The following is a 20,037-nucleotide window of genomic DNA, read 5'->3' on the forward strand; positions in this document are numbered from 1 at the left end:
GGGGCTGCGGCCGACGAGACGCCGCCCCTCCTTTGTCCGGGACCCGGCCCCGCTTTGTCCCCGGCGGGACCCCCGGGGGGCGGCCCCCGGGACGGGCCCGGGCCCGGGGCCCGCGGGGAGCGCCCGGTCCGTCCAGCTCGGGCCCCGCGGGGCTGCGGGGGGTGCGGGGCCTCTCTTCTCGCCCCCCCGGGGGTGCCCGGTCCCTTCTCCCGCCCCCCCCGGGGGATGCGGGGGGTGCCCGGTCCGTCTGTCCCGGACCATGCGGGGGATGCCCCGACCCTCCATCCCGGGCCCTCCATCCCGGGCCCTCCATCCCGGATCCTCCATCCTGGATCCTCCATCCCGGATCCTCCATCCTGGATCCTCCATCCCGGATCCTCCATCCTGGATCCTCCATCCCGGATCCTCCATCCAGGGCCCCCCGGGAATGCGGGAAATGCCCGGACCCTCCATCCCGGTCCCTCCATCCCGGCCCTGGTCCCCGCGGGAATGCAGGAAATGCCCGATTCCTCCATCCCAATCCCTCCATCCCTTCTCTCCATCCCGGTCCCCCCGGGGAACGTGGGAGACGCCCGGTCCCTCCATCCCGGACCTTCCATCCTTGTCCCTCCATCCCGGTCCCCCCCCGGGGGGTGCCTGGTCCTTCCATCCCGGTCACTCCGGGACATTCCCTGTCCCTCCATCCCGATCCCCCGGGAGTTCCCACCCCTCCTCCCACCCCCCGGGGTTGGGAAGTGGCGCCCGAGGAGCCCCGGGGTGTCCCCAGCCTTGTCCTCGGCCACCCCCTGCTGGGACCTGCCACTGTCCCTGTCCTGTCCCCTGCAAGGACCTGCCACCCTTCCCTGTCCCCTCCCCACAGGGATCTGTCACCTGCAAGGACCTGCCACCTTTCCCATCCTCCCACAGGGACTTGCCACCATCCCTGTGCCCTCCCCTGAGGGACCTGCCACCTCTCCTGTCCTCACCCCTGCTGGGGTCTGCCACCATCCCTGTCCCTTCCCCTTTAGGGACCTGCCACCTCTCCTGTCCTCACCCCTGCTGGGATCTGCCACCTTCCCTGTCCCTTCCCCTTTAGGGACTGCCACCTCTCCTGGGATCTGCCACCTTCCCTGTGCCTTCCCCTTTAAGGACCTGCCACCTCTCCTGTCCTCACCCCTGCTGGGATCTGCCACCATCCCTGTCCCCTCCCCTGAGGGACCTGCCACCGCCTTTGTCCCCTCCCCTTTAGGGACCTGCCACCCTCGCTGTCCCCTCCCCTTTAGGGACTTGCACTGTCCCTGTCCTGTCCCCTGCTGGGAAATGCCACCTTTCCCTGTCCCCTTCTTTTAAGGACCTGTCCCCTCACCCACGGGGACCTGTCCCCACCCCTGTCCCCACCTCTGAGGGACCTCCCACCATCCCTGTCCCCTCCTCCACCTTTAGGGACCTGTCCCCTCCCCTTAAGGACCTGCCACCACCCCTGTCCTACCCCTCTTAGGGACCTGCCACCACCCTGTCCTGGGCTGCCACCTCTGTCCCCTCCCCTTAAGGACTTGTCACCACCTCTGTCCTCTCAGGGACCTGCCACCACCCCTGTCCTACCCCTGCTGGGACCTGCCACTGTCCCTGTCCTGTCCCCTGCTGGGAGATACCACCTTTCCCTGTCCCCTCCTCCACCTTTAGGGACCTGTCCCCTCTCCTTAAGGACCTGCCACCATCCCTGTCCCCTCTTCTTAAGGACCTGCCACCATCCCTGTCCCCTCCTCTTAGGGACCTGTCCCCTTCCCCATCCCTTGGGAAGCTGCCACCATCCCTGTCCCCTCCCCTTATGGACCTGTCACCATCCCTGTCCCCTCTTCTTAAGGACCTGTCACCATCCCTGTCCCCTTTCCCTGTCCCCATCCCTTGGGAAGCTGCCACCATCCCTGTCCCCTCTCCTTAAGGGACCTGCCACCATCAGTGTCACCTCCCTGCAGGGACCTGCCCCCATCAGTGTCACCCTGTCACCCTCCCTTCCCTCCCTCCCTCCCTCCATCCCACCTGCCCCTGTCCCTCCCAGTGACATCCCAGTGGGATGGGTATCCCCTGTCACCAGGGGAGGGTTTATCCCCCTTGGAACATCCCAAATTCCCCCCATATCCCGTTCCCCTCCATCCCTCCCAGTGACATCCCAGTGGGATGGGTGTCCCCTGTCCCTGGGGGGTGTCCCCTGTCTCTGGAAGAGGGTTTCTGTCCCTTGGAACATCCCAAATTCCTGCTGGAGCAGCTCCAACCTCAATCCTTCCCATATCCCATTCCCCTCCATCCCTCCATCCCACCTGCCCCTGTCTCTCCCAGTGACATCCCAGTGGGATGGGTGTCCCCTGTCCCTGGGGGGTGTCCCCTGTCCCTGGGGGAGAGGCTTTATCCCCCTGGGAACATCCCAAATTCCCCCTGGAGCAACTCCAACCCCAATCCTCCCCATATCCCATTCCCCTCCATCCCTCCTTTCTTCCCTCCATCCCTCCTGTCCCAGTCCCCTCAGTGACATCCCAGTGGGATGGGTGTCCCCTGTCCCTGGGGGGTGTCCCCTGTCCCTGGGGGAGGGTTTCTGTCCCTTGGAATATCCCAAATTCCCTCTCTGTCCCTGGGAGAGGGTTTCTGTCCCTCAGAACATCCCAAATTCCCCCCCTGTCCCATGGGGAGGGTTTCTCCCCCTCAGAACATCCCAAATTCCCTCCCTGTCCCTGGGGGAGGGTTTCTGTCCCTCAGAACATCCCAAATTCCCCCCCTGTCCCTGGGGGAGGGTTTTTCCCCCTCAGAACATCCCAAATTCCCTCCCTGTCCCTGGGAGAGGGTTTCTGTCCCTCAGAACACCCCAAATTCCCCTCCCTGTCCCTGGGAGAGGGTTTCTGTCCCTCAGAACACCCCAAATTCCCTCCCTGTCCCATGGGGAGGGTTTCTGTCCCTCAGAACATCCCAAATTCCCTCCCTGTCCCATGGGGAGGGTTTCTGTCCCTCAGAACACCCCAAACTCCCTCCCTGTCCCTGGGGGAGGGTTTCTCCCCCTCGGAACACCCCAAACTCCCCCTGGAGCAGCCCCAACCCCGCTCCCCCCCTCTCCCCTTCCCCTGCCCATCCTGACCCTGTCCTTCCCTGCAGTCCTGGCTCCGGAGGAGGACGAGCTGGTGGCCATGGAAGTGGCTTCCCCCCCTCCCATCCCGAAGAAAAGCTCGGCTCAGCTGGATCCGCCCCCGCCCCGGATCGGGACCAAACTGTCCCCGGAGCCCCCCGGGAGCAAACCGGAGCCTCAGGACGCCAAAGGTGGGTGTTTTCCCGGGAATCTCCTCCCATCCCACGTCCTGGCACCGGGTTGGAGCCGGGCAGGGTCTGTTCCACCCCATCCAGGAGGATTTTCCAGGTCCTTTCGGTTAATTAATGCGTTAATTAAGAGGGTGGGTGTGTCCTGCTCCGGTGTCACAATTCCCAGTGCTGTTCCTTCCCAGCAGTTTTCCAGGGTTCTCTGGGACTGACCTGCCCTCCCCAAACCCCTCCCTCAGCCCTTCCTTTCCTAATTAACGACTTTCCCTGGAAATCATCCCCTCGAGGTCCCGATCCCTCCCTGCTGGGCTTCCAGATCCCTCTGGAAAACACCCTGGGGCAGGGAAAAGTGGCCTTTCCCACCTTGGAGCAGCGATCCATGTCCTCCCCCGGCCCTGCTCGCTCTTCCCAGCTCCTTCCTGCCCGTGCAGGGGGGGTTGGAGCATCCAAAATTAAGGATGGAGCTGATAAAAATCCCTGGGGATATTCCTGCCCCTCGGGGGTGTGCGGAGCATCCCAAATGAGGGATGGAATGGTGAATATCCTCGGGATATTCCTGCCTCCTCAGGAGTGTTTGGAGCATCCCAGTGCTCTCAGTTAGGGTTGGGGATGGTAGAAATCCCTTGGGATGTTCCAGAGTTCATCATCCCCTAAAATCCTTTGGGATATTCCAGAGTTCATCATCCCATAAAATCCCTCAGGATACTCCAGAGTTCATCATCCCATAAAATCCCTCAGGATATTCCAGAGTTCATCATCCCATAAAATCCTTTGGGATATTCCAGAGTTCACCATCCCATAAAATCCCTCGGGATATTCCAGAGTTCCTCATCCCATAAAATCCCTCGGGATACTCCAGAGTTCATCCTTCTAATGCTCCACAGGAGGGTTTGGGGTTGCCAAAATCCCCCGGGATTGGATCAGCAACACATCCTCCCTCAGCCATTCCCTGACTTCCATTTTTTCCCTGTTTCCCTGCCGTTCCCAGCCCAGAGCCTGACCACGTGCGAGGTGTTTGGGCAGGAACATCCCGAGTGCTCAAAACTCAGGTTGTGGGTGGCCCAAATCCCCCAGGATTGGATCACCAGCACATCCTCCCTCAACCATTCCCTGACTTCCATTTTTTCCCTGTTTCCCTGCTGTTCCCAGCCCAGAACCTGACCATGTGCGAGGTGTGCGGGCAGGAATATCCTGAGTTCATCCTTCTAATGCTCCACAGAAGGGTTTGGGGTTGCCAAAATCCCCCAGGATTGGATCACCAGCACATCCTCCCTCAGCCATTCCCTGACTTCCATTTTTTCCCTGTTTCCCTGCCGTTCCCAGCCCAGAGCCTGACCACGTGCGAGATGTGCGGGCAGGAATATCCTGAGTTTTCATCCTCAAAAGTCGGGTTGTGGGTGGCCCAAATCCCTCAGGATTGGAACTCCAGCTCCTCCATCCACTCCCTCTCACTCTCCTCCCTCAGCCATTCCCTGACTTTGATTTTTCCCTGTTTCCCTGCCATTCCCAGCCCAGAGCCTGACCACGTGCGAGGTGTTTGGGCAGGAACATCCCGAGTGCTCAAAACTCAGGTTGTGGGTGGCCCAGATCCCCCAGGATTGGATCACCAGCACATCCATTCCCTGATTTCCCTGTTTCCCTGCCGTTCCCAGCCCAGAGCCTGACCACGTGCGAGGTGTGCGGGCAGGAATATCCTGAGTTTTCATCCTCAAAAGTCGGGTTGTGGGTGGCCCAAATCCCTCAGGATTGGAACTCCAGCTCCTCCATCCACTCCCTCTCACTCTCCTCCCTCAGCCATTCCCTGACTTTGATTTTTCCCTGTTTTCCCTGCCGTTCCCAGCCCAGAGCCTGACCACGTGCGAGGTGTGCGGCGCCTGCTTCGAGACGCGCAAGGGGCTGTCGAGCCACGCGCGCTCCCACCTGCGCCAGCTGGGCGTGGCCGAGTCGGAGAGCAGCGGGGCCCCCATCGACCTCCTCTACGAGCTCGTGCGCCACAAGGGCAAGGCCGACGGGGCCCCCTCCGCCCTCGTCCCGCCCCTGGCCAAGAAATCCTCCGCCTCCCCCAAGGACCCCGGGGCCGCCCCCCGGCCGGCGCTGCTGGCGCTGGCCAAGGCCGAGCGCCCGCCCGAGGGGGCCGTCAACAAAGCCATCAAATCCCCACCGGGCTTCGCCAAGGCCCTGGCCCAGCCCGGCTCCCCCGTGCTGAAGAAGGTGCCGCCGGCGCTGGGGGGGTCCCCGTCTCCCAAGAACCCCGAGGAGAAGAGCTCCAAGCTGGCGCTGAGCCCGCTGCCGGGGTCGCCCACGGCCCAGTGGCCGCAGGACGAGGACGGGCCCCTCAACTTGAGTGAGTTGCGCCGGTTTTCCTGGGATTTCCCGCTTTTCCGAGGGTTGGGGGGGTGGTCCCTGGCCTCTCCCCTCCTCTCCCTGCTTGGTCGTGACTGTCTCGGTCTTCCCTGTCGACGGGCATTCCCAGTGGGATTTCGGGAAAGCCGCTGCCTCTCTGCCCTCCCGGCCCTTCCCGTCTCTTCCCTGGTTCTCCCGATGGCTCCGGGGGGGCTGGAGCGCCCTGGGGTGCCCCCGATCCCGATAAATCCGAATCCAGACACAGTGGGTTCGGCTGGCATCACATTCCCACATTTCCTGCTCCTGGAAAGCCTCTGGGAATCAGCAGTTCCTGGGAGTCACAGCCCTGGTGCTTCCACATCCCTCCTGGGAATCACAGCCCTGGTGCTTCCACATCCCTCCTGGGAATCACAGCCCTGGTACTTCCATGTCCTTCCCTCCTGGGAATCACAGCCCTGGTACTTCCATGTCCTTCCCGGGAATCACAGCCCTGGTGCTTCCATGTCCTTCCCTCCTGGGAATCACAGCCCTGGTGCTTCCATGTCCCTCCCGGGAATCACAGCCCTGGTGCTTCCATGTCCTTCCCAGGAATCACAGCCCTGGTGCTTCCACATCCCTCCCGGGAATCACAGCCCTGGTGCTTCCATGTCCTTCCTGGGAATCACAGCCCTGGTGCTTCCATGTCCTTCCCGGGAATCACAGCCCTGGTGCTTCCACATCCCTCCCGGGAATCACAGCCCTGGTGCTTCCATGTCCTTCCCTCCTGGGAATCACAGCCCTGGTACTTCCATGTCCTTCCCGGGAATCACAACCCTGGTGCTTCCATGTCCTTCCCTCCTGGGAATCACAGCCCTGGTGCTTCCATGTCCTTCCCAGGAATCACAGTCCTGGTGCTTCCACATCCCTCCTGGGAATCACAGCCCTGGTGCTTCCATGTCCTTCCTGGGAATCACAGTCCTGGTGCTTCCACATCCCTCCTCATGCCCAAGTTCCTTATCAGTGACTTATTCCCACACCTTGGCACCAAAATGGTTTTCCCGACTCTTCCCGCCTTTTCCCGGAGCGCTGCCTCTTCCCGGGAATGTTTCCTCCACAGCTCCAAGGGCTGTTGGGATTCTCGGGCTCGTTAGTTCCTCATCCTCGTTTCCAGGCTCTCCCAGGGAGCCCATCCCACCGGTGGCAGCAGCAGCAGGCTCTGCTCCCCTGGGAATTGCTGCTCCGCTGGGAATCTCGGCTCCAGTGGGAATCATTTCCTGCAATAACATGGAAAAGAGCATCCAAATATTTGCTGTGTCCGCCCGTTCCCTCATTCCAGGGGCAGCTTTAAGGCCTGAATCCCTTCAAACCCCGTGGCCAGGGATTTCCCAGCGTTCCCCCCCACTTCCAACCTTCGGGATCATCCCCATCCATCCCCTGGGCACCACAGGAAATCAGTTAAACCCCCAGAATTCCCAGCAGCATTTCCCGGGATGCCCCTGGTCAGTTTATTTCCCTAAATTCCATTTGCCATCGCTCCCAAACCCAATCCCACATTTGTCCCCAGCCTCATCCCAGTTAATTACACAACAGCTAATTGTCTGGGGATCGGGGTGGGCAGGAGGCAGCCGGAATTCTGGGCAGCTCTCCCTCTGGAATCTCACTCTCTCTCTCCGCAGTGCCGGGGTCGGAGCCGGCGCGCGACATCCGCTGCGAGAAATTCCATTTACCATCACTCCCAAACCCAATCCCACATGTATCCCAGTTAATTACATGACACCTCATTGTCTGGGGATCGGGGTGGGCCAGAGGCAGCGGGAATTCCGGGCATTTCTCCCTCTGGAACGCTGCTCTCTCTCTCTCTCCGCAGCGTCGGGGTCAGAGCCGGCACTCGACATCCACTGCGAGAAATTCCATATCACTCCCAAACCCAATCCCACATTTATCCCCAACCTCATCCCAGTTAATTACACAATAGTTAATTGTCTGGGGATCGGGGTGGGCAGGAGGCAGCCGGAATTCCGGGCAGTTCTCCCTCTGGAACGCGGCTCTCTCTCTCTCTGTCTCCGCAGCGTCGGGGTCGGAGCCGGCGCGCGACATCCGCTGCGAGAAATTCCATATCGCTCCCAAACCCAATCCCACATTTATCCCAGTTAATTACACAATAGTTAATTGTCTTGGGATCAGGATGGGCAGGAGGCAGATGGAATTCCGGGCAGTTCTCCCCCTGGAACGCCGCTCTCTCTCTCTCTCTCTCCGCAGCGTCGGGGTCGGAGCCGGCGCGCGACATCCGCTGCGAGTTCTGCGGGGAGTTCTTCGAGAACCGGAAAGGTCTGTCGAGCCACGCGCGCTCCCACCTGCGCCAGATGGGGGTCACCGAGTGGTACGTCAACGGCTCCCCCATCGACACCCTCCGAGAGATCCTCAAGCGCCGCCGCGGCGGGAATCCCGCCGGGAATCCCGCCGGGAACCCCGCCGGCCCCAAGGCCGTGGCCAAGAGCCTGCTGGGCACCCTGGGACCGCTGGAGCCGCGCGGGCCGGCAGAGCTGCACATTCCCGCCCTGGGGAAGAAGGTCCCGCCACCCGGCAGCCCCCCGGGGCCGTCTCCCACCTCGTCCCCGCCTCCCACCGCCCGGAAGATGTTTCCAGGCCTTTCTCCTCCCTCCTTGCAGAAGAAGCTCAAGCCAGAGCAGCTGAGGGTGGAGATCAAGCGGGAGCTGATGGCCGGAGGGATCCACGGGGAGCCGCACCCGCCGGATCGCGCCTGGTCCCCCCGCGAGGAGATGTCGCCCCTGAACCTCTGTGAGTGGCCCCCTGCCCTGGGAAGGGGGATGTGCTGGGTTTGGGGGCTCATCCCAGGGATTTGGGGGGGCTGAGGGCTCATCCCAGGGATTTGGGGTGGGTTTGGGGCTCATCTCAGGGATTTGGGGGCACTGAGGGCTCATCCCAGGGATCTGGGGGATCTGAGGGCTCATCCCAGGGATTTGGGGAGGCTGAGGGCTCATCCCAGGGATTTGGGGTGGGTTTAGGGCTCATCCCAGGGATTTGGGATGGGTTTGGGGCTCATCTCAGGGATTTGGGGGGGCTGAGGGCTCATCCCAGGGATTTGGAGGCACTGAGGGCTCATCCCAGGAATTTGGGGGGATGAGGGCTCATCTCAGGAATTTGGGGAGGCTGAGGGCTCATCCCAGGGATTTGGGGTGGGTTTAGGGCTCATCCCAGGGATTTGGGGTGGGTTTAGGGCTCATCCCAGGGATTTGGGGGATCTGAGGGCTCATCCCAGGGATTTCGGGGAACTGAGGGCTCATCCCAGGAATTTGGGGGGATGAGGGCTCATCCCAGGAATTTGGGGGGATGAGGGCTCATCCCAGGAATTTGGGGGGATGAGGGCTCATCCCAAGCATTTGGGGGGCTGAGGGCTCATCCAGTGTTTCAGGAGGGGGCTGAGGGCTCATCCCAGGGATTTGGGGTGGGCTTTGAGGGCTCGTCCCAGGACTTCAGGGGGGCTGAGAGCTCATCCCAGTGTTTGGGGGGCTCATCCTGGGACTCTGGGGGGCCGAGGGCTCATCCCGGGGCTTTGAGGGGCCGAGGGCTCATCCCTTGTTTTTTTGGGAAGGGGGGAGGACTCATTCTTGGGATCTGGGGAGGCTGAAGGGCCCATTCTGGTGTTTCAGGGGGCTGAGGGCTCATCCTGGCACTTTATGGGGCTCATCCTTGGGATTTGGGGGGCTCATCCCTGGGATTTGGGGAGCTCATCCTGGGACTTCAACGGGCTTGTCCTGGGCTTTGTGGGGCTGAGGCTCATCCCGGTGTTTGGAGGGGCTCATCCCAGGACTTCAGGGGGCTCATCCCTGGGATTCGGAGAGCTCATCCTGGGACTGAGGGGCTCATCCCTGGGATTTGGGGGGCTCATCCCAACACTTTAGGGGGCTCATCCCGGGACTTTAGGGGTCTCATCCCAGGCTTTGTGGGGCTGAGGCTCATCCTGGTGTTTGGAGGGGCTCATCCCAGGACTTTAGGGGGCTCATCTCTGGGGTTTGGGGGGGGCTCATCCTGGGACTGAGGGGCTCATCCCTGGGATTTGGGGGGGCTCATCCCAGCACTTTAGGGGGCTCATCCCGGGACGTTAGCGGGCTCATCCCGGGCTTTGTGGGGCTGAGGCTCATCCTGGTGTTTGGAGGGGCTCATCCCTGGGATTTGGGGGGCTCATCCCAGCACCTTAGGGGGCTCATCCCGGGACTTTAGGGGGCTCATCCCAGGCTTTGTGGGGCTGAGGCTCATCCCGGTGTTTGGAGGGGCTCAGAGCCCATCCCAACGCTCCAACCAAGCCCTCCCATCCCTGCATCTCTCGGGGGATCCCCGGATCGTTCCAGGGGGTGGGATCCATCCCCTCCCTCCCCGGCTGATCCCGTTCCATGGGGTGGGGGATCCATCCCCTCCCTCCCCGGATGATCCCGGCGTTCCTCGGATCATTCCATGGGCTGGGATCCATCCCCTCCCTCCCCGGCTGATCTTTCCATGGGGTGGGATCCATCCCCTCCCTCCCCGGCTGATCCCGTTCTGTGGGGTGGGGGATCCATCCCCTCCCTCCCCAGCTGATCCCGGCATTCCTCAGATCATTCCATGGGATGGGATCCATCCCCTCCCTCCCTGTCTGATCCCGGCATTCCTCGGATCGTTCCAGGGGGTGGGATCCATCCCCTCCCTCCCCGGCTGATCCCGGCATTCCTCGGATCGTTCCAGGGGGTGGGATCCATCCCCTCCCTCCCCGTGGAGGGGGGTCCATCCCATCCCTCCCCAGCTGATCCCGGCATTGCTCAGATCCTTCCGGGGGGTGGGATCCATCCCCTCCCTCCCCGGCTGATCCCGGCACTCCTCAGATCATTCCGTGGGGTGGGATCCACCCCCTCCTTCCCCGTCTGATCCCGGCATTCCTTGGATCATTCCATGGGCTGGGATCCATCCCGTCCCTCCCCAGCTGATCCCATTCCATGGGCTGGGATCCATTCCCTCCCTCCCCGGCTGATCATTCCATGGGGTGGGGGATCCATCCCCTCCCTCCCCGGCTGATCCCGTTCCATGGGATGGGATCCATCCCCTCCCTCCCCGGCTGATCCCGGCATTCCTCGGATCATTCCATGGGGTGGGATCCATCCCCTCCCTCCCCAGCTGATCCCATTCCATGGGGTGGGATCCATCCCCTCCCTCCCCGGCTGATCCCGTTCCATGGGGTGGGGAATCCATTCCCTCCCTCCCCGGCTGATCCCGGCATTCCTCGGATCGTTCTGGGGGGTGGGATCCATCCCCTCCCTCCCCGGCTGATCCCGGCATTCTTCGGATCATTCCATGGGGTGGGATCCATCCCCTCCCTCCCCGGCTGATCCCGTTCCATGGGGTGGGATCCATCCCCTCCCTCCCCAGCTGATCCCGGCATTCCTCGGATCATTCCATGGGCTGGGATCCATCCCCTCCCTCCCTGGCTGATCCCGTTCTGTGGGGTGGGATCCATCCCCTCCCTTCCTGGCTGATCCCGGCATTCCTTGGATCATTCCATGGGCTGGGATCCATCCCCTCCCTCCCCGGCTGATCCCGGCATTCCTTGGATCATTCCATGGGGTGGGATCCATCCCCTCCCTCCCCGGCTGATCCCGGCATTCCTTGGATCATTCCATGGGCTGGGATCCATCCCCTCCCTCCCCGGCTGATCCCGGCATTCCTTGGATCATTCCATGGGGTGGGATCCATCCCCTCCCTCCCCGGCTGATCCCGTTCCATGGGGTGGGGGATCCATCCCGTCCCTCCCTGCCTGATCCCGGCATTCCTCGGATCATTCCATGGGGTGGAGGATCCATCCCCTCCCTCCCCGGCTGATCCCGTTCCGTGGGCTGGGATCCATCCCCTCCCTCCCCGGCTGATCCCATTCCATGGGGTGGGATCCATCCCCTCCCTCCCTGGCTGATCCCGTTCCGTGGGCTGGGATCCATGCCCTCCCTCCCCGGCTGATCCCGGCATTCCTCGGATCATTCCATGGGCTGGGATTCATCCCCTCCCTCCCCGGCTGATCTTTCCATGGGGTGGGGGATCCATCCCCTCCCTCCCCGGCTGATCCCGGCATTCCTCGGATCATTCCATGGGATGGGATCCATCCCCTCCCTCCCCGGCTGATCCCATTCCATGGGCTGGGATCCATCCCGTCCCTCCCCGGCTGATCCCGTTCCGTGGGGTGGGGGATCCATCCCGTCCCTCCCCGGCTGATCCCGGCATTCCTCGGATCATTCCATGGGGTGGGATCCATCCCCTCCCTCCCCGGCTGATCCCATTCCATGGGCTGGGATCCATCCCCTCCCTCCCCGGCTGATCCCATTCCATGGGCTGGGATCCATCCCCTCCCTCCCCGGCTGATCCCATTCCATGGGCTGGGATCCATCCCGTCCCTCCCCGGCTGATCCCGGCGTTCCCGCAGCCTCCCGGGCCGACCCGGTGCGCGACATCCGCTGCGAGTTCTGCGGGGAGTTCTTCGAGAACCGCAAGGGGCTGTCGAGCCACGCGCGCTCCCACCTGCGCCAGATGGGGGTCACCGAGTGGTCGGTCAACGGCTCCCCCATCGACACCCTCCGGGAGATCCTCAGGAAGAAATCCAAGCCCTGCCTCATCAAGAAGGAGCCGCTGGCGCCCGGCCTGGAGCCCCCCAAGGCGCTGGGGGAGGACGGGATGGATCCCAAGCCCCCGGCGGTGCCGGCCGGGAAGGTGCTGCCGGGGCTGGCGCTGTCCCCGCTGGGCGGGCGGCCGGGCAAGCCGGGGGGGGGCCCTGGCGCTCACCCCCCTGGGATCCAAAGCTCCCGGAGCGTTCCTGGCTCCCAAGCGGCCGCTCCCCGACGACCGGCTGGGCCCCCACGGGGAATCCAAGCACAAGGCCTTCGGCCCCCCCGAGCTGCCCTTCAAGGCCAAGGCTCTGCACGACAAGGCCTGTGAGTGAGGGGGGATTCCCGGGGGGGGATTCCCGGGGGGATCCCCTGGATGGGATGGGCGGGATGGGAAGCGCGGAGAGGGAAGGGGAGGTTTGGGATCGGGGCGGCCCCTGGGCCGTGTGAGCCTCTCGAGTGGGGGGTTCCCTCTGTCAGCAGGTCCCCAGCTGAGAGATCCCTCCCCCAGGAGTGATCCAGAGGTGGAAAACTGGGAATTTGGATCCCGTGGGGGATTTTAAATACCATCCCTGCTTCCCGTTATCCCGCAGCCTCCGAGGCTCTGGGGATTCCTGTTCCCCCATCCCCCCGGTGTCCCTGTCCCCCTGTGTGTCCCTGTGTCCCCCTGGCTATCCCATATCCCCCCTAATTCCCATTATCCCGCAGCCTCCGAGGTGTCCTGCAAGCCTGTCCCATCTCCCATATCCCATATAGTTCCCATTATCCCCTATAATTCCCATTATCCCATATAATTCCCGTTATCCTGCAGTCTCCGAGGCTCTGGGGATTCCTGTTCCCTCATTCCCTCAGGTGTCCCTGTCCCCCTGCGTGTCTCTGTGTCCCCCTGGCTATCCCATATCCCATATAATTCCCGTTATCCTGCAACCTCCAAGGCGTCCTGCGAGCCTGTCCCATATCCCATCTCCCATATCCCATATAATTCCATGTTTTCCAGCCTCAGAGGCGTGCTGGGAGCTGTGTGGGCTGTACTTCGAGAACCGCAAGGCCCTGGCTCTGCCATGTCCCATGTCCCATCTCCCATATCCCATATAATTCCCGTTATCCCATATCCCATATAATTCCCATTATCCCATATAATTCCATGTTTTCCAGCCTCGGAGGCGTGCTGTGAGCTGTGTGGGCTGTACTTCGAGAACCACAAGGCCCTGGCTCTGCCCTATCCCATCTCCCATCTCCCATATAATTCCCATTATCCCATCTCCCATATAATTCCCATTATCCCATATCCCATATAATTCCCATTATCCCATCTCCTGTATCCCATATAATTCCATGTTTTCCAGCCTCGGAGGCGTGCTGTGAGCTGTGTGGGCTGTACTTTATCCCATATCCCATATAATTCCATGTTTTCCAGCCTCGGAGGCGTGCTGTGAGCTCTGTGGGCTGTACTTCGAGAACCGCAAGGCCCTGGCTGTGCCCTATCCCATCTCCCATATAATTCCCGTTATCCCATATCCCATATAATTCCCATTATCCCCTGTAATTCCATGTTTTCCAGCCTCGGAGGCGTGCTGTGAGCTGTGTGGGCTGTACTTCGAGAACCGCAAGGCCCTGGCTCTGCCATGTTCCATATCCCATACCCCATATCCCATACCCCATATAATTCCCGTTATCCCATATAATTCCCATTATCCCATCTCCCATGTAATTCCATGTTTTCCAGCCTCGGAGGCGTGCTGTGAGCTGTGTGGGCTGTACTTTATCCCATATCCCATATAATTCCATGTTTTCCAGCCTCGGAGGCGTGCTGTGAGCTGTGTGGGCTGTACTTCGAGAACCGCAAGGCCCTGGCTCTGCCCTATCCCATATCCCATACCCCATATCCCATGCCCCATATAATTCCCGTTATCCCATATAATTCCCATTATCCCTTATCCCATATAATTCCATGTTTTCCAGCCTCGGAGGCGTGCTGTGAGCTGTGTGGGCTGTACTTTATCCCATATCCCATATAATTCCATGTTTTCCAGCCTCGGAGGCGTGCTGTGAGCTGTGCGGGCTGTACTTCAAGAACCGCAAGGCCCTGGCTCTGCCCTATCCCATACCCCATATAATTCCCGTTATCCCATATCCCATATAATTCCCATTATCCCCTGTAATTCCATGTTTTCCAGCCTCGGAGGCGTGCTGGGAGCTGTGTGGGCTGTACTTCAAGAACCACAAGGCCCTGGCTCTGCCCTATCCCATATCCCATACCCCATATCCCATGCCCCATATAATTCCCGTTATCCCATATAATTCCCATTATCCCATATCCCATGTAATTCCATGTTTTCCAGCCTCGGAGGCGTGCTGTGAGCTGTGCGGGCTGTACTTCGAGAACCGCAAGGCCCTGGCCAGCCACGCCCGCGCCCACCTGCGCCAGTTCGGGGTCACCGAGTGGTGCGTGAACGGCTCCCCCATCGAGACCCTGCGCGAGTGGATCCGGCACCGCCCGCACAAGGCCGGCGCCTACCGCAGCTACATCCAGGGGGGGAGGCCCTTCTCCAAGAAATTCCGCAACTCCGGCCACGCCCGGGAGCACCGGGGCGGCCCCCTGGCCCTGCAGCCCCCCGGGGTGGCCTTCCTGGGCAAGGGGCTCCCCGGGGAGCTGCCCCACGGCGACCCCGGGAAGGGGCTGGACGGGCCCGGGGAGAGGCCCCTGGTGACATCCCCGCTGTCCCTGGTGAAGCTGGAGGAGCACCAGCGCTCCAACATCAGCAGTGAGTGTGGGATGGGGTGGGAATTGGAGTGGGAGGATCCCTGCGGGAAGGGCGCTGGGGGCTGGGAGAATCCCTGGAGGAGAGGGAACAGGGGTGTGGGAGAATTCCTGTGGGAGAGGGAACAGGAGTCTGGGAGAATCCCTCTGGGAAGGGCACTGGGGTGCGGGAGAATTCCTGGAGGAGAGGGAACAGGGGTGTGGGAGAATCCCTGGAGGAGAGGGAATGGGGGTGTGGGAGAATCCCTGCAGGAGAGGGCACTGGGATCTGGGAAAATCCCTGTGGGAGAGGGAACGGGGGTGTGGGAGAATCCCTGCAGGAGAGGGAATGGGACTGTGGGAGAATTCCTGGAGGAGAGGGAACAGGGGTCTGGGAGAATCCCTGCAGGAGAAGGAACAGGGATCTGGGAGAATCCCTGCAGGAGAAGGAACAGGGATCTGGGAGAATCCCTGCAGGAGAAGGAACAGGGATCTGGGAGAATCCCTGCAGGAGAAGGAACAGGGGTCTGGGAGAATCCCAGCAGGAAGGGCACTGGGGTCTGGGAGAATCCCAGCAGGAGAAGGAACAGGGGTCTGGGAGAATCCCAGCAGGAAGGGCACTGGGGTCTGGGAGAATCCCTGTGGGAGAGGGAACAGGAGTCTGGGAGAATCCCTGCAGGAGAAGGAACAGGGATCTGGGAGAATCCCAGCAGGAAGGGCACTGGGGCCTGGGAGAATCCCTGTGGGAGAGGGAACAGGAGTCTGGGGGAATCCCTCTGGGAAGGGCACAGGGATCCCAGCAGGAGAAGGAACTCCCCTGCAGGAGGGGGCACAGGGGTCTGGGAAAATCCAACCCCGCCCCCCAATCCCGGTTTTTGCCACATCCCAGAGTTCGAGCGGAGGCAGGCGAGGCCCCTGGACGCCGCCCTGCACCGGGGGGAGGAGGAGGGGGCAGAATTCCAGCAGAAGTTGGAGGAGCCGCGGCCGCCCCCGCCCAGGGTGCGCCCGGTGCCGTCCCTGGTGCCGCGCCCGCCCCAGACCTCGCTCGTCAAGTTCGTGGGGAACATCTACACCCTCAAGTGCAGGTGGGAGCCCCCCTGAGCCACGGGGAGCCACAGGGAGCCACAGGGATACACAGGGAGCCACAGGGATGCACAGGGAGCCACAGGGATACACAGGGAGCCACAGGGATACTCAGGGAGCCACAGGGATACACAGGGAGCCACAGGGAGTCACAGGGAGCCACAGGGAGTCACAGGGAACCACAGGGAGCCACAGGGATACACAGGGATACACAGGGAGTCACAGGGAACCACAGGGAGCCACAGGGATACACAGGGAGCCACAGGAATACACAGGGAGCCACAGGGATCCACGGGGATCCACAGGGATACACAGGGATACACTGGGAGCCACAGGGATACACAGGGATACACAGGGATACACAGGGATGCACAGGGAGCCACAGAGAGCCACAGGGATACACAGGGAGACACAGGGATGCACAGGGATACACAGGGATACACAGGGAGCCACAGGGATACACAGGGAGACACAGAGAGCCACAGGGAGCCACAGGGATACACAGGGAGACACAGGGATACACAGGGAGCCACAGGAATACACAGGGAGCCACAGGGATCCACGGGGATCCACAGGGATACACAGGGAGCCACAGGGATACACTGGGAGCCACAGGGATACACAGGGATCTAGAGGAATACACAGGGATACACAGGGAGACACAGGGATCTACAGGAACACACAGGGATACTCAGGGATACACAGGGATACACAGGGATACACAGGGATGCACAGGGAGCCACAGGGATGCACAGGGAGCCACAGGGATACACAGGGATACACAGGGAGCCACAGGGATACACAGGGAGCCACAGGGATACACAGGGAGACACAGGGAGACACAGGGATACACAGGGATACACAGGGAGCCACAGGGATACACAGGGAGCCACAGGGATACACAGGGAGACACAGAGAGCCACAGGGAGACACAGGGATACACAGGGAGCCACAGGGATACACAGGGAGACACAGGGATACACAGGGAGACACAGGGATACACAGGGAACCACAGGGAGCCACAGGGATACACAGGGAACCACAGGGATACACAGGGATCCACAGGGAGCGACAGGGATCCACAGGGAACCACAGGGAGACACAGGGATACACTGGGAGCCACAGGGATCCACAGGGAGCTGCTGCCCCGCCGCCTCATCCCTCTTTTTGGGGCACTTGGAGGCTCTGGGTGTCCCTGTCCCCCCATATCCCATCCCTAATTCCCGTTATCCCTCAACTTCTGCGGCTCTGGGTGTCCCTGTGTCCCTGGGTGTCCCTGTCCCCCCATATCCCTTCCCTAATTCCCGTTATCCCTCAGCCTCTGAGGCTCTGGGTGTCCCTGTCCTCCCATATCCCATCCCTAATTCCCGTCCCCCCTCAGCTCTGGCTATCCCTGTATCCATCCCTAATTCCCATTGTCCCTCAGCTCTGGCTATCCCTGTATCCATCCCTAATTCCCATTGTCCCTCAGCTCTGGCTATCCCTGTATCCATCCCTAATTCCCATTGTCCCTCAGCTCTGGCTATCCCTGTATCCATCCCTAATTCCCATTGTCCCTCAGCTCTGGCTATCCCTGTATCCATCCCTAATTCCCATTGTCCCTCAGCTCTGGCTATCCCTGTATCCCATCCCTAATTCCCATTATCTCTCAGCTTCAGAGCCTCTGGGTGTCCCTGTGTCCCTAATCCTGTATCCCAACCCTAATTCCCATTCCCCCTCAGCTCTGGCTATCCCTGTATCCCAACCCTAATTCCCATTTTCCTTCATCTCTGGCTATCCCTGTATCCCATCCCTAATTCCCGTTCCCCCTCAGCTCTGGCTATCCCTGTATCCCATCCCTAATTCCCATTCTCCCTCAGCCTCCAAGGCTCTGGCTATCCCTGTATCTCTAATTCCCATTCCCCCTCAGCTCTGGCTATCCCTGTATCCCATCCCTCATTCCCGTTCCCCTCAGCTCTGGCTATCCCTGTATCCCATCCCTAATTCCTGTTCCCCCTCAGCCTCCAAGGCTCTGACCATCCCTCATTCCCAGTATCCTCCCGGCTGCCTCATCCCCGTTTTTGGGGGCCTCCCTCCCTCCCTCCGGATCTGACGCGCCGTCTCCGCAGGTTCTGCGAGGTGGAATTCCAGGGCCCGCTGTCGATCCAGGAGGAGTGGGTGCGGCACCTGCAGCGGCACATCCTGGACATGAATTTCTCCAAGGCGGACGCGCTGCGGAGCGAGGCCCCGGCGCCCCCCGAGCCCCCCGCCCTGGCCGAGGCCCAGTAGCGCCGATTCCGGCGCCGGCACAGGGACATCCTCACCCCCCCTTCCCGCTCCCACGGCCCGGAGTTTTTGGGAAAAGGGGGCGGGGGGGGGCCCCCATCGCTGCCTTCGCCCCTCCGGAGCGTCCCCCCCTCTGGTCCCGGGGATGAGCTCTGGGGTGTGGGGGGGGGGGGAGGGACCCCCAATCCCGGCCACAATCCCGGCCACAAGCACTACATGGATCGCGGGGCGGAGCCTCGGGAATGCCTCGGGAACCCTCGGGAATCCGGTGCCGGAGCGGGGGCGGGAACGACTCGACGCCGCCGGGACGGGGGAGCGGGGGAGGCTGAACTTCCCCCCCTCCCTTCCTCGCTTCCCAAAATCCGTGTTTTTTAACCCAAAGAACAAACGGCGTCGCCTTTCCCGGTGGCGGCGATTCGGGGCCGGAGGGAATCCCGGGCGCGTTCCCGGACAACGCTGTGGATTTTGTACATGACCCTTCGAGTTCCTGTATATTCCAGTTTTTCCATAGGCGCCGGTCGGATTTAGTGGCGCGTAGATGTCGGAATCCCTCGGTTCCGGGGTTGCATGTTCCCAAAATCCCCTTTTCCCGCACCAAAACGCCGCCGCCTCCCTCCCGCCTCTTCCCACCGCGGCCAAACGAAAATCCCACCGGATTCTCCCCCCTCCTCCCGCTGCCCATTCCCGGGAATGTCTCCGCGGGGCGGCGGCGGGTGAGACCCACCAGTGGGAGCTGGGAGATCCCTGGGGAATTCCGGCATTCCCACCCGGAACCGGCCGTGGCGGCGCCGGGAGGACTCGGCTCAGTTTTCCCCTTTTTCCCGGTTTTTTCCCGGTTCCACCGTTGCTTTGTTGTTTTTTTCCCGGTTTTTTCCTCGTCCCAGCTCCATAGACCCGACTTTTTTAAACTCTAGACTTGTGTAGAAATGAGGAATATTCGTTTTTATTTGGGAATCCCGAAACTTCCGAATTTTGGAAGGAATTTTAACGGATAAATATTTTTTTTTCTGTCTTTTTTTTTTCTTTTTTTTTTCTTTTTTTTTTCTTTTTTTTTTTTTTTTTTTTTTTTTATTTCCACTTTTTCGGGACGTTTCTGGTGATTCCTGTACCCGGGAGTGTGGGACGATGGATTAAATTGTTCTGGAAATGAAGCCTGGGGGGAGAACGGAGTCTCTGGATACCCGGAATGTCGGGATAGGGCGTGGGGAGGGGGGTTTGGGGAGGGGTCAGTGGGGGTTTAGGGATGTGGAGACTGGGATTTGGATGTGGCCGTGTTGTGGGATATTGGGAATGTTGGGATCGGGATGTCACCATGACCCCAGGAAAAAATGGACCCTGGGATCAGGGTGTGGCCTTGACCCCAGAAAAATTGGACACTGGGATCAGGATGTGCCCTCGACCCCAGGAAAAAATGGCCCCGGGATCAGAGTGTGGCCTCGACCCCAAGGAAGGGGACGCTGAGGTCGGGATGTGGCCTCGTGCCCTGGATTGAGGGGACCTGGATTGGGATGAGGCCACGTCTCGGGGATGTTGGGCCCTGGATGTGACTTGGGATCCAGGGACGTGGATCAGGACATGGGTCAGGACATGGATCAGGACGTGGCCGTGTCCCCAGGGAAGGGGGGCAGGAGGCTGCGGCACATCCGTGTCCCCTGGGAATGGTGAGGTCGGGATGTATCCGGGACCCCGGGACATGGGGACGCGAGGGGT

The 20,037-nt window shown here is 61.2% G+C and overlaps 1 protein-coding gene and 1 long non-coding RNA gene across 3 annotated transcripts in view; one reads left to right on the forward strand and one right to left on the reverse strand.

The window, feature by feature from the left end:
- Positions 1-19,478, forward strand: part of WIZ (WIZ zinc finger) — a 66,444-nt gene extending 46,966 nt beyond the window's left edge. Inside the window, 8 exon segments of the mRNA XM_051774310.1 lie at positions 3,121-3,282; positions 5,120-5,623; positions 7,861-8,400; positions 12,062-12,404; positions 12,406-12,566; positions 14,582-15,004; positions 15,869-16,064; positions 18,171-19,478. Of these exon segments, the coding sequence (XP_051630270.1) occupies positions 3,121-3,282; positions 5,120-5,623; positions 7,861-8,400; positions 12,062-12,404; positions 12,406-12,566; positions 14,582-15,004; positions 15,869-16,064; positions 18,171-18,330 (2,489 nt within the window). The 3' untranslated portion in view covers positions 18,331-19,478.
- LOC127464117 (uncharacterized) lies at positions 723-2,057 on the reverse strand. 2 transcript variants are annotated; one of them, XR_007901164.1, is made up of 5 exons: positions 1,927-2,057; positions 1,814-1,892; positions 1,721-1,753; positions 1,594-1,687; positions 723-829 (listed from the first exon to the last, which is right to left on the reverse strand). It is a non-coding gene; the product is annotated as an uncharacterized LOC127464117 (long non-coding RNA). The 2 variants fall into 2 exon arrangements; XR_007901163.1 differs by lacking the exon at positions 1,721-1,753 and having other exon boundaries at positions 1,594-1,720.
- Positions 19,479-20,037: the final 559 nt, after the last annotated feature.

The sequence above is a fragment of the Manacus candei genome, unplaced genomic scaffold, assembly GCF_025592945.1.
Source record: "Manacus candei isolate 608988 ecotype Guabito, Panama unplaced genomic scaffold, ASM2559294v1 h1tg000194l, whole genome shotgun sequence".
Classification (NCBI taxonomy): domain Eukaryota; kingdom Metazoa; phylum Chordata; class Aves; order Passeriformes; family Pipridae; genus Manacus; species Manacus candei.